The sequence below is a fragment of the Propithecus coquereli genome, unplaced genomic scaffold (genome assembly GCF_000956105.1).
Source record: "Propithecus coquereli isolate 6110/MARCELLA unplaced genomic scaffold, Pcoq_1.0 Scaffold14, whole genome shotgun sequence".
In the NCBI taxonomy this organism is placed as follows: Eukaryota; Metazoa; Chordata; class Mammalia; order Primates; family Indriidae; genus Propithecus; species Propithecus coquereli.
The window spans coordinates 7,356,862-7,370,611 of NW_012138302.1; the positions used below are offsets into that span (position 1 = coordinate 7,356,862).

The window sequence follows — 13,750 nt, forward strand, 5'->3', positions numbered from 1 at the left end:
GGCTTGCGAAATCCGGATGGCTTGACTTGCTTGACCTGGCATCTTGTCATGAGACTGACTGGCTTACTCGGTCAGTCCTGCAAGCTTGTAACAAAGCGAATGGGGGCTATGAACTTGAAATGAAAATATTTATTTTTACTCCACCTGATTCCACAAAGGGCCAGATGCTGCTTGAAACGAATTTCAACAATGTAAATTTTACCTACAAGTGGTATTTTGAAGTAGGTGGAGGGGTACAAAATAAAATTTTAGTATTTGGTATTTATTTTTCCTTCTTTTTATTGGCACCTAGACTGTGACAGTTATCGTAGATACGCTTTTAAATAAAAACAAAAGACGTTCTTTAGGGAAGGCAACTGTGTGTGTGTGTGTGTGTGTGTGTGAGAGAGAGAGAGAGGGGCAGAGAGAGAGAGAGAGAATCACATAACTTGTCCTTGGACCTGCTACATTATGTCATAGCAAAAATACAGTCAATGGGTCTTTGATCAATGGAACAGGGTGGTGACAGGTACTCCTCATTCCCGTTGTTAGTGATTATCGACAAGCCGGTAATGATCATCCTGTACCATGTCACTCACACTGAGGGCATTAGCATTGTTTAAAGGTCAAAAACAAATTCTTTTAAAATGCAGAATTTCTTAGAATTCGGGGAAGCCTCAGAATTTTTTTAAACTAAGTTCACACTATAAACTAGAGAATATGTGAGACCCTCAGGATTTTGGTCCTTCCATCTTACGTTAAAATAATATTTAATCTTTCCTGATTTAAATTCTTGGCAGTCAGACAGTGTGTCAAAATTCTCCCAATGAGCAAAGGAAAAGGGGATTCTGAAAGCTCTGTATGTCTCTAGGAGTCCTTGGCAGAAACTATGCACAAACCCAAGGCAAATCTGTACCAAATCAAAGCAAAATTATACTTACTCTGTGACACTCTTACTAGCTCAGTCACACTGAAAACACCTGATGTGACAAAACTGTCCTGGAAGCCCAAATGTCCTGGGGAAACAAAAACAAAAGAAAACAAAGTGTCATAAATAGAAGACATTTTACAATAGAACTCTAAATATTAGTTTCACTATGATTAAACAGTGTGACGCCTAATCTCATTCTCTGCTTAGCTAGGGTTTATGTGGGAGGGCACAGTCATTTAGCTATGGAGTTAGTTTTTGGTTTGAATCTGGAGGTTGTGGAAAGCTGTGACACAACACCTACTGGCTGATTTTTGAAATGGTTAAAAAAAAAATTCAACAGGAAATCTGAAACAAAAGACAATTCAAAATAAATGGTTACCTTGGGTGACCTCTGAGACCTTAACTATCTGGATGAAAACAGCATACCTAAGAAGCAGGCAGAGAGCTGAGTTCCATAATAGTTTTTAAACATTATTCTCTAAAAAAAATCTGATCCAGATTAGTTATCCATTCATTTAACTCAAACAAGATTTAAAGATGTTCCCTTCATTTCTAGAGGCACCACGGGTGAATTTTTGAAAAGCCAGAATAGAAAAAGCAAGTCCTGACTCATAAAATGTGAAAATAAGTTCTCTTGAGCACAAATAAAAATGTAGATTTTTTTTTTATACACACAAGAGCTTTCTGTGTTGGTTAATTTTTTTTTTTTGAGAAAGTATAAATAAATCAATGGTTCAAAAATGGTTTAATCTTTGAACTTTATGTCTGCTTCATTTCTGCTAGATATAATTAATTTTCTTGCCGATATCTGATATAATGTCTATCACCAATCACTCATTTAATTTTATGGTATATTCAGAAACATAAAACTTAACAAATGGCAAGGAATTCATAATCTATGATATGTAGTTTCCCTCTCTGCCTCTAAAATTTTCTGATGCCAGGAGTCTTGCACGGGTAGATTCCAGTTGAGAGATTTGTCTAAGGTCAGCTTCATCTTTACTTGCTTTAAAATTTGGGTGAGAGGAGAAGTTGTTGGCTGAAGGGATTTTTGAAATAACTGTTCTTTGAAATAAGAAACATACCTTTAAGAAATACAATGTAAGAAAACAGGACAATGTGAATATATAACAATCTATAAATAAAATGTATGTTATTGATGAAAGCTAGATTATATACACTACAAAGGGGAAGCAAGTTTACCTGTGGCACAGTAAATCCACCAATAAATTTATTAAATGTCATGTACATAAACACATGTAAAAAATCACCGTGTTTTGGGGGATTATAAATGGACCTACGGATTATTTGTCTTCTTTTGGTTACATTGGATTTTTGCATAAGAAAGATTTTTACTGAGATTTCAAAGAAAATTTTCAGTTAACCTTTATATCAAACACACAGTCTATGGTATTTTAGATAAAACAGTTCTAACTTTTAGGATATAGAATTATCGTAAACTGCTTTTTAAAGTAAAATGGAAAAATTTCACCCATAAATGTGCTTAAGAAATTTCACCTCTCAAAACCACTCACACCCAGGTATTTCGTTGGCTTTTATTTGGTAAGTGCCTAAGGTGCTGTTTCTTGGATTAAGAGAACTGAAAGGTAAAAAAATGAATAAACAAAATAAAAATTCTCTAATGAAGCCTTGGCAAAACAGACCATAACATTTCTTTCTTATTGGGACACAGTTAACATCACATTTATCCCACAGATCATAACAAAGGAAATCCAACCACAACGAACATTAAGGCTGACTTAAAACACAGAGAACAATAACAAGGAAATTCATAGCTGAGTAGGAAAATCTGGGTTGATCTCCAGCTCCTGCTCATCTCTGTCTGTATCACTTGACTTGCGGGCTGATACTTGTTTCGGTTCCAATCTTTGAAATTCCTTATTTTAGGGATGAGCTAACATGAATTCCTGTTCAGAGTGGATGTAAACACATGCACTTTAATCCTGCCACCACAAAGCAAGCAATGTATTTTAAAGACTAAGTTGAGTTTGGTGCAAAGACGTGGCAAGGGGAAGGACCTCTGCATCCATCCACTCAAACTACCACCCTCTCCAGGTTGCCGCTTTTCTTTTGGCCACCTCTTAAATGCTGGTGTTCTCCGGGGTCTGTGCTCCCTGTATACGTGTGTGTGTGTGTGTGTGTGTGTGTGTGTGTGTGTGTGTGTGTTTCCTAAGCTGTTTCATCTACTTCCATGTCATCAGCTACCAGTCTAGACAGTAATATTTACATGAAAACTAGAATAATGTTTGTTTTGTTCACCACTGTATCCTTAATGCCTGAAACAAAGCAGTTAGTGAGTGAGTATCTGTTCAATGAGCAGACGAATGAATCTACAGGCCAATGTCTCTCAAATCTTTATCTTTTGCCAAGATCTTTCTCCTGGGTTCCAAGCCCATAGATCTAAGTATTTGTTGGACATTCCATCCAGATAGCCCACGGGTTTTCTCAGACTCCACATATCCAAAGCTGGACTCATTTTCTTCTCCTCCCAAAACCTGTTCTTACTCTTTTGAATTCCCTGTTTCAATGAACCATCCGCCATTCATCCACCTAGTTTTCTATGTTTTAGTGTCATCCCTAACTCCTGCCTCTTACAATCCCCCACATCCAACAAATCCCCACTGATTCTGTGACTCTTGACTCTAGGTATGTCTCCATCTCCCTCCTACAACCGTGGCTCAGGGTCTTCCCACTTCTCACCAGCTGGATGGAAAAGCCTCCTAACTATGTCTCTACCATCAGTCTCGGATTCCGCTCCAATCTACTCTCCACTCTTGAGCTAGAGCTGCCTCACTAACAGGCAAATCTGAAGATTCATTCATTTATTCAACGAATATTTATTGAGCACCTACCGTGTGCCAGACATTGTGCTACAGGTTCAAGATACAGTCCCTACCTATATTTACAGTTCAGAAGTAGAGACAGCTGAAAACATGTAAAACAAATTATTTTTAAAATTATAAATGGTATAAATGATAAGAATAAAACAAATAGCAAAAGCTTTATAAAGGGAAGTCAGGGAAGGTCTCTCTTAAAAGCTGACATCTGAAAGATATCAAGGAGCCAACCAAGGAAAGAAGGAGGAAGAGCTCTTCAGCCAGAGGGATTAACACATGCAAAGGCCCTGAGGTAGGAAAGAACAAGGTGTTGGAGAAACTGAGATAAATCCAATGTGTTTAGAGCTCATTGCCCTATCAGAAATCTTGTAGGACCCACAAAGAGCATTCAGGGTATAGTGCAAACTCTTTCCCATGGCATATGGCCTCTATATAGCCTCTGTTTTGTTCTCTAAGCTTGTTTTTTTTATCTCCTGTCTCTTGCTTCTGGCCCTACTCCTTAGCCTAAGAGAACTACATGCTCCTCCCCCGACCTGGTTTACCACTGTCCCCAATACTGCTCCTTCTTCCTGAAAGTCTGTTCTTTGCTTGGCCACCTCCTGTCCTTTAAGACTCAGCTTTGTTGTCACCTCTATCAAAAGTCTTCCCTTCTTGCCCCCACCAGTGGGGAAGACTCCTTTTTTCTTTTCACAATATTGACAGGGTGTACTCTATATAGCTCTAACCTAAGACTTAGCACACTGAATTTGTAATTTTGTCTTTTTCTCCTCTGAGACTGTGATCCCTTTGAGGGGAGAAAGTCTTCTGTGTCTTTGGCCCTGCAGATCCTAACTCAGTGCCTGGCAGGTGGTTTATTTTTCCTTTTTATAAAAATTTTGACAGGACTTCTGATTTCTGTCTCTTTCTCTCATTTCTCGCAATATAGTCTGAACTAAAATCGAGCCAATCTGCATTGGAACACTATTAAAATAAACTATCCAAATATTCCCTCCAAACAAAACAGTACCAGGATGGGACAGACAATGAGAAATGCCTGGGGATGGTCCTGTTGCTATCATCATGGTTCATATTTTGGGAGATCAAGTATTAATAACAATAGAGCTAAAGGGCAGCATTATTGCCCATCATAGACAAAAAGGGCCCACTCCAACAAAGATCTAGTCCCAAGCTTAAACTAAGATCTTGTGTGACCCTGAGAAAGTCACCGCAAAAATCACAATTCCATCCTCCCTCCCCTGCCAGCAACCCACCTCCCAGGGCTTACATTAGTAGAATGTGTGTAATTTATAAGGTAAAATATATGTGAATGTATAATAACCAGAGAAATAAAAATAAAGAGTATAACTATTTCACCATTTTGATGTAACCATCTCTTTGCAGTATTATCAGATAGCCTTGGCTAGTTTGTGTTTATAATGTGTCCCCGAGGAAAGGTCCGTGTAAACACTCCACGTAACTTCAAACGGCTATGAAACTGCTTTTGTTCCTTCACCAATTACTTGGAAACCCACTGATGAACTCTGTAAGAAGACAGCAATGAGAAATGAAACCTAAGAAATGATGGAAAAAGTGATATTGCTAACTTAATTACTAAGGGAACCTGAGTGAATTAATATTTCATTCTCACTAACACAAACCAAATCATAAAAATGACTTTCAGGGAAATTACACTAATCTGGCTGTTCTACTTTATTGCAAAATGAGAGAAAAGTGGAAGAGAAAATAAAAGGTAAATTTAAGCAATTCCAAATTCAGATGTTATTAGCATTAAAAGATCCTCAAGCTCATTAAACATTCCTGAAAGGTCCCAAGATTTACATTTTAAATAGGGCCTCTTGGAAAAAAGTGCAAAACATACACTTTTGTTAAGTATGTCTTAGACGAAAAGCCAGATTGCTCAATGATCTATCTCTACGATTCTGTACTACTGTTCAGAGCAATTGTATAGGAGATTGAAATGAGGAGCAGATCCTTTTTCATTTTATATAAAATGGCTAAAAAAGTTCATTCACTGAAGTCTTGTTCAATGGATTCCCAATTAGAGCCCAGATTTCAATACTGTGGAGTCAGTCATACTCACAGTGGGGAGAGATTAGACTATCCAGGAGAGGTAGAAATATAAAAGGCTAAATTGTTTTATGGGTAGTTAGGAAAAGCAGCTCTCTTTACCTCAATGATATCAGCAGTTATTATGGAAAATGTCATTACATGGGAACCAAATCTCATTTCATGGGGGCACTGAACATCTATCTACCTTTTAACATGCAGGACAGTAAAAAAAAGATTTGCAGAGAAGACAGGTAACCTTGCAGAACTGTTCAGAGGTCAGGGCAAGAGATAGCTGGGAACAAACCATCCAGAGGGCCGACCACTGAAGGAAGTTTTGATATCCATGAAACAGAGTTAATTTTGTATCTGAGGAAGAAAGTCTATATACAAGATGGTATTTTTGTTTTTCATGTTGAGGTATCAAGAGGCTCTCAGCCCTAAATTATCAAATCTCATCTGGTTAATGGATGTTGGCAAACTGCAATACCCTGTTCATTTCATCAAAAAGAACACCTCTCTATTCCATTCTTCCCCTGGTGAACAAGGTTCCATCACTAGTGAAATGACAGGTCAAGGACTGGGCTTTTCCATACTTGTACGTCTGGGCCTATTCTCACACCTATGAGAATGTGGCTCCTTAACCTTCTTTCTCTCTTCTCTCTGGCTCAGTGTATCTTAGGTGTGTTCAGTGAATACTGTTATGTTAGGAGAACTTCAGCTCTACTTGTCATATGTCACTTACCTCTTTCTACCTGATTTGACAGTTATTTGTTTATATGTCTTCTCTCTGCACTCCTACAACAAACTGGGGAAGGGTAGGTTTGTGTCTCATTATCTTACATGGCCCATAGGGCCCAGCACAATCCCTTATTTTAGAAGTGTAATAAATATTTATTTAGTGACTCAGATGAGTGACTTAAGATATGCTTATTTGGTAGCCCTCTAAAGCAGTGGTCCCCAATCTTTTTGGCACCAAGGACTGGTTTCATGGAAGACAATTTTTCCATAGGTGGAGGGGGCACAGGGTGGAGCTCTGTGGCCGGGTCCCTAACAGGGGATTGGGGACTACAGCTCTAAAGTACAAAGTAAGTTATTATTAGCTCATATACAGTAATACGCTACCTCTGTACTCTTCATTTAGAACATCTTAAAAAACAGGTTTTTTTAAGGGTTTTGTAGGGGTATGTTTCTGTAGATCCATTAAGGCCAAATTATAAATTTTGGTCTGATTTTTGATATTTTGATTATTTAAATTATTCTGCCATTCATTGGTGATATTTGAGATATTTTTTATTATTAGAATAATTTGTATTATTAGAATAATTCCTTATATTAAAACAAATGCAAAAAATTCAGACATTTACTAAAATAAGAATATAGGAACAATAAAACACATATATATTCTGTTTGCGTAATTAACCTTTATGATAGTGGAAGAAAATTCATTTTGTAGTCTGCCTACTGTAAACATTAAAAGATTTATATATGGTGTTAGACTGACCGTAAGACTGAAACACTTCTATATTTAGAAAGTTGTGTCTAAGAATTTGTAAAGTAAAGAAATATTTACCAACTAATAATATGGATAAGGTGTTTTGAGATTCTCAGATGAATAAATAGATTGTTTTAAATGCTTTTATAATATGGCTATGATTGTCATTTTGGTTTACCACAAAACATTAGGGAATTGTCATCATTATGGAAATAATATACTCTTAGCTAAAAAGAAGGATGAGGCCAAAAAAGGTTTGACAAGAATGTGTCATGGAACTTGTATACTGTTGGCCTTCTTTTGTGGCTCCAAATTTCCCTGTGCTGCTCATCTACCTTTACTCAATATAGACACCTAATCTGAGCTTTTTGTTTGTTTTTGTCGTCATTGCTCATTCAACGACTTCTGCCATATCCATACAGATAAAGTCAATATTTGGCTTACTGCTTTCATCCAACAAATGTTTATTGAATGTCCATTACGTGGCAAACACAGTCTGGTACCTGGGGATACAACAGGAAATAACACAAGGTCCTTACTCTCGGGCACTTCCATGCCCAGTCAAGGAAGGTATTTTACACCAACATTTTCAGCAACGTATTTATGTAAAATTGGGTCTTTTTATAAGACCTTTCTAGAAGAACATTAGAAACTAACAAAAACCATTGCAATATCCTCCTGTGTTGAGTCTCCAGGCTGTTCTCACATACCCACGGTTGACAGCTAGAAATCACACCTCCCGGCCTCCCCGACGGTCAGGAGTGGCCACGACCATAAAGTGAACACAGTGATATAGTCAGCTTCTATCTCACATGCCTGAAAGGAAATTCCTTCCCTGGACACACTCTCTTCCCTTTTTATGAGCTAGAACACTTTCTACCATGCAAAGGCAAGGCCTAAGGGACAGCAGAGCAATAGGACAGAAGGAACCCGGGACACTGTGCGGTAGAAGCATTCTGCCAATTTAGCCCCTAATCTGGGAATGTTACCAAAAAGAAAAATAGATTTCAATGTACATTAACCACTATATATATATTTGTTTGTTTGTTTCTTTGTTATAATAGCTTAGCACTTAGCCTAACTAACAGAACTACTATTATATTTTTCCCTTTTGAATCTAAAGTGTCACAACTTGGTAGCCCTCAGGCTAATTCTAGTCAGCAAACATTTTGCTTGGCTAGCACAGTACTTACGATGATGACGATGATTTTGCATAGGAATGCTTTTAAACTGGAGATGAGCTTAAAAATGTATCATGCTGCCTATTAATCCTTATTGTGCTTCACTTATTTAAATAACCTGTAAGTCTCCTGTAGGCACATATATTTGTGATGCTTGCTAGGTGTTTTTCGTCCACTTTGATTCATTAGCATGGTAGGGAAAGAACAGATGGATTGTTATGTCTTTCAGCTGAAAAAAAAATAGGCCATCAATATTTCATGATTTTCTTGAGAATGAAGTTAAGACTCCTTAGCTAGGTATTTAAAGCCCCTCAAAATCTGGCCTCTAATAACATTTTCAGCATTGTCTTCCAATACTACCCAAATATGTACTCTCTATGTTGCAACCATGATGTCCCATCTGCTACTCTCCAAAAACTCATGTGATCCATCCTCTACATTGGGGTTCTTATCACTGCTTCCCAAACTGGGTTACATGGAATAATTCCCCAAAACATTCCACCAAAAACAAATAAAAGATACAAATACATATAAAATAAAGTTTCCATAGTAAAATAAGTTTGGAAAACACTACCATACCCACTCTTAGAAACTGGCAAGGAATCTTTACATGTTAAAGGCTCTGAGAATTTCTGCGGTAAACTTTCTTACTATGACTTAACTCATTATTTCCCCAATAATTTGGCAAGGATAACATTTGTTTTTGGCAAATGTTCTGCAGATACATTGGCTTATGCTACTCCTTTCTCTCTTCCCCATTTGGTTTAATGTGCTCAGGGGAAAGTAGAATCTGAACCTCTTGAAGTAATAACCATTTTTAATGCATGGCTCAGGGACACTCCACATCTTAACTTGTGATCACTCTAACATATCTACATTGGGAAAATGAATCAAGCTAAATGACAGACATTATAAAATTAGGCTCCTATCTGAAAAATGTGTCCACAGAACTTCTCTAGGTAGTATTATTAATAATTTTCATCAAAAGTATATCTATTATTTATCCAGTATTTACTATGTGTTTGGCACTCTGCTGAGCACTTTGTTAGCCCTCACTCCTACTGCAACTCTGTGAGGTTGGCAATATTCTGATTTTACAGAAGAAGCTAAAGCTCAGAGAAGTTAAGTGACTTGCTTAAGGTCACACAGATTATGGCAGAATTAGGATTATAACACATGTATGTTTGACTCCCTTTATAGAATAAATTTTATTCCACTTTAATCCATCATATTGAACACCACAGACTTGATTATCCAGTCCAATCCAAAGGCTCTATCACAACTTTTCACTAATTCCCATAGTCAATAAGGGAACAGCAGCATTTAATTAAACTAAATGCGATTATCCAATGACTTCACATAAAGAGAGTTTATGAGTTTGAGTTACAAATGATTAAGTGGTTAATTAAAAGATCCTATTGGATAAAATATAAAATAAAAATAAATAAATAAAATATCCTATTGGATATCAAAGCATCTAAAAATAAAATGCAAAGAGAGATTTCTACTTATTTGTATCTTTGCAAATAAGTAAAGCTCGAATCATCATAGAATAAACAAGAAATGGAAGGGATCTTAAAGGTCATCTAGTAATGGAATAATAAGCCACTGTGTCATAACAAAGAATTTTTGACTAATAAAAAAACAAGTGTTTAAAAAATAATAATTCCTTGAATATGTCTGTAACTTCTCATTTACCTTGATTTTGTCCTCTGGTACAGGCGAAATAAATCTTATCTCTTCCATTCTGCTACCCTTCAAATATTTGAAGACAGCCCCTCAACCTAATTTTCTCTCCTCCAGGCTAAATATCAATATCCTTTTTCTTTTTTTGTCCTGTCAACCAATTAATCTCCCTATTTCCCCTAAACATTTAGAATCATGCATTTATTAGACTTATAAACAGAAATAGGTGTTTTGGCAAGTGGACCCTACAACAAACTGGCCTGGTACAAAGACAGAGAAACACTTACTTTGGGGATTTCTTTTTTTTCAACAAACATCATAAAAAAAAAAAAGCCCAGAAAATTTTACATTGTTAGAAAAACTAAAAGGTCCACTAGACGTAGCATAGTACAATCAGTATCTTATAAGTCTAATATTTTAAAATTAATTTTATGATTTTTAATGTACTATAAACTTAAAATTATTTTTTAATTAGCCTGGTTTTGAACTAAAAGGGTTTTTTAAAGCAACCTTTTTGTTTTTATGTTCTGAATGACAGTTTTCTCTAAACTTAGACAGCAACAACTGGTAATTTGCAAATGGATCAAACTATTTGTAATGGCTTTAGTTTCTATTTATGAACTTTTACACATACTAGAGAAAAAATAAGGAAATTTATTCTCTGAATAAATTCAGGAAACTGATTACCTTAAGTGAAACTGACATGAAGCTGGATCACCCAAGGGCTACCCTGGTTCATGGATGTAAAACAGCAAAAAACCTTAATGGCTTATTGCCCTGTTCTTCCTTTTTAGGTTTAATTCACATGGCTGTGAAACCACTTACAGAGAGCCCTCTTGCTAAACCACCTGAGGACACGTGCGATGACAAGGAAAGAAGATGACCATGGGCCATGTGCTAATTTTAAAATACTCAACACTGATTTTGGTTCACCAAGCATGGTAAGAAAACCATTGATGAACTGAAGCAGTATTTTTTAAAAATCCTTACAATTACTTTTCCAAGACTAAAGAATACACACACATGTTCACATATATTACATATAGGTATACGTAGTTTTCCAAATACATAATAAAATTACTTAATGTTTAGAACCACACAATGCAGGGACCTTTCATCTTTTCTAAAGTCATTTGTTTTGTGCAGTTCCTGCTCATTTACCCAGCAATTACTTAGTTATTGATGCCAAAATTCACAGTGTTTATTAAATTATAGAACCATATTATACATTTCTGCAGAAACTGTGGCACACTACAATTGTGTGGGTCACAATACTTTGAAGTTTGCTGGCCTAGCACAAAGTATTTTAGAAGTACCAGAAAATTCTTTGTGAGATGTAACAGAATGAATTAGAGCGTTCAAGGCCATGTCGTGTTAGCACAATGGAGGAACACTTTTAAGACTTTAAAGTCATGTAATGCAATTCTAGGCTGGATTTTTCTTGTTAAAAAAAAAAAAAAGTAGAATGGGAGTGATTGGAAGAGAAAAGGGCCAATATTTGACAACAGAAATCAGCATAACCTTTTAACTGCAGCAGCCATGGGTGACTGCCCTTTGACCTTGGAAGATTATGTGGGATTTCAATGACAACAGCTGGAAGTGAGCATGTGTGAATAGAGAACACAGATCTGAGGCCTGGTACAAAAGACTGCACAATCTCTGCCCAGATCAGAGTGCTGATTAGAAATTGTTTCCTGGTCCTGGCTTAATAGAGTGTGATCATGAAAGTTAGTGGTTTTTTTTTTTAATTCTTCCAGCAAGAAATCACTGGTGGGTTTCTTCCATACCCTTTCTATTCCCTCAGCCCCTCAAATCTTCTGGACTTTCACATAAAACAAGCCCATCTTTCTTAAGGAAGTGGTTATGAAAAAAACTGTTTTACGTGCTACTTTTCATAGATAAAATTTCTTTAAGTTCTTGAATTCCTTCCCTGAGTTTTAAAATAACCTCTACTGAGGAATTTCCACATAAGGTATCATTATTTTTTGTTTAAGCATCTGTCACACACAGACAGACACATATACATGATTTGAATGAGGACAGTGGGAACTATATCTCTCTCATCCTTCTAACTCTACCATTTGCACAGTGTATAACATATGGGAGGTTCTTAGTATATGTATGATGAACACAGAAATGAAACATCTATACTTATTTATTCTTTTTATTCTTCTTGAGATGTAAAGGTAGATTCCTGCAACTACACATTTATATAATTTCAACTTTTTTTTCAGCCAATTTCATACATATATTAGCAATCTTTTAGTGAAGTCTCTAAGTGTACCTGCCAAACATGAACATACAAAAAGATGAGTGATTATTTCCTTTCAAAGATAAAGTAACCTAACCTGGTAGATACAGAGATAACGGCTACCTAGAGAATGTGGTCATTTCAATCCATAAAACCCTCCATGAATTACATTCACTGGGCTGAAATGCACATACACTGACACGGATACCCTCTCAGATTCCTACGTAGGATCCCCATACTTGCTGACATTGCTCTGAAACCATCAGAATGATGCTATATGATTACTGAAAGGACATCGGGTTATGACTCATTTACGTTGTTTTGGTTTTACCATACACTCTATCTTACCTTCCACTGCTCTGGATTTTGCTAACTAGTCTAGCTCTGGATTTTGCTAACTACTCTAGTTTCTGTATCAAATTAGCAACTGCTTAGCTTCAGTAGAAGGAGGCCTTTCCTTTATGCAAATAATAACCTGAGTAGAGCAAAAACCAACCTGGCTGAGTCGGGACAAGGAGAAGCTGGTGAAATTGTTTTCCAAATCAGACAGGGATCATCTGCCTGCATCCTTCTATAGCAACTCTAGATGTTATTCCAAACAAGCCATGGGACAGATTGTTTTTTCAGAACAGACCAAATCCATTTGCTGTTTCAAATTCTATAAACAAAGTATTAAGGAATTCAATTCCCAGAGCAACTATATGGGTGTTGGCTTCGGTTTCATGGGAGCTTCTGCCAAGCTCACATATTTGTAGAACTATTGGTTTAGAGTGTCCTTTGCAGCTCAGAGCAAGAGGGACCATTGCTGTGATCTCAGTTCACTTTAAGGACTGGGTCTTGCTGGTGACAGGTATACATGATAAATGTTCCAGAAGGCTGACCTAATTTCCGCTGAAGTGAGTGTTTTGCTAAGAACATTCCCTCAAAGTGTCAGCTTGCAACTAAGGATTCAAATCTGCCAGTGTCCATTCTCCTTAGCGAGGTATTACCACTGCTTGTAAAACTTCATTTAAAATGAAGTGAATTTCGCTTTATTTGTCAAATTTCTCCAGGCTTAGTTTTGAATTTAAATAAGTTATATAGCTAATTTAAAATACGTAATTATCAAACATACTAAGTTTCAGAGTTTTTAGTTATTTGTGATGAGAAAACCAAACACTCTGGGCTAAATATAAATCAGGATGAACCTGCAATGTACTTGTCTTTGCTCTTGAAAAGGCATCAATATGACAAAATGTTCATTCATTTTGTCACTCAAAAATCATATTTTCAATGTATTATTTAAAGTAGGAGGGGCAGTATATAGAAATTATAATTATAATT

General features: G+C 36.5%; 1 protein-coding gene across 4 annotated transcripts in view; it reads right to left on the reverse strand.

The window, feature by feature from the left end:
• The window catches only part of NFIA (nuclear factor I/A), a 369,436-nt gene that overhangs the window by 116,946 nt on the left and 238,740 nt on the right, over window positions 1–13,750 (reverse strand). For all 4 annotated transcript variants that reach the window (XM_012639455.1, XM_012639454.1, XM_012639453.1 and 1 more), the window contains exon 4: window positions 921–995. In XM_012639455.1, coding sequence (XP_012494909.1) covers window positions 921–995 — 75 coding nt within the window. The remainder of the gene's footprint in view (window positions 1–920; window positions 996–13,750) is intronic.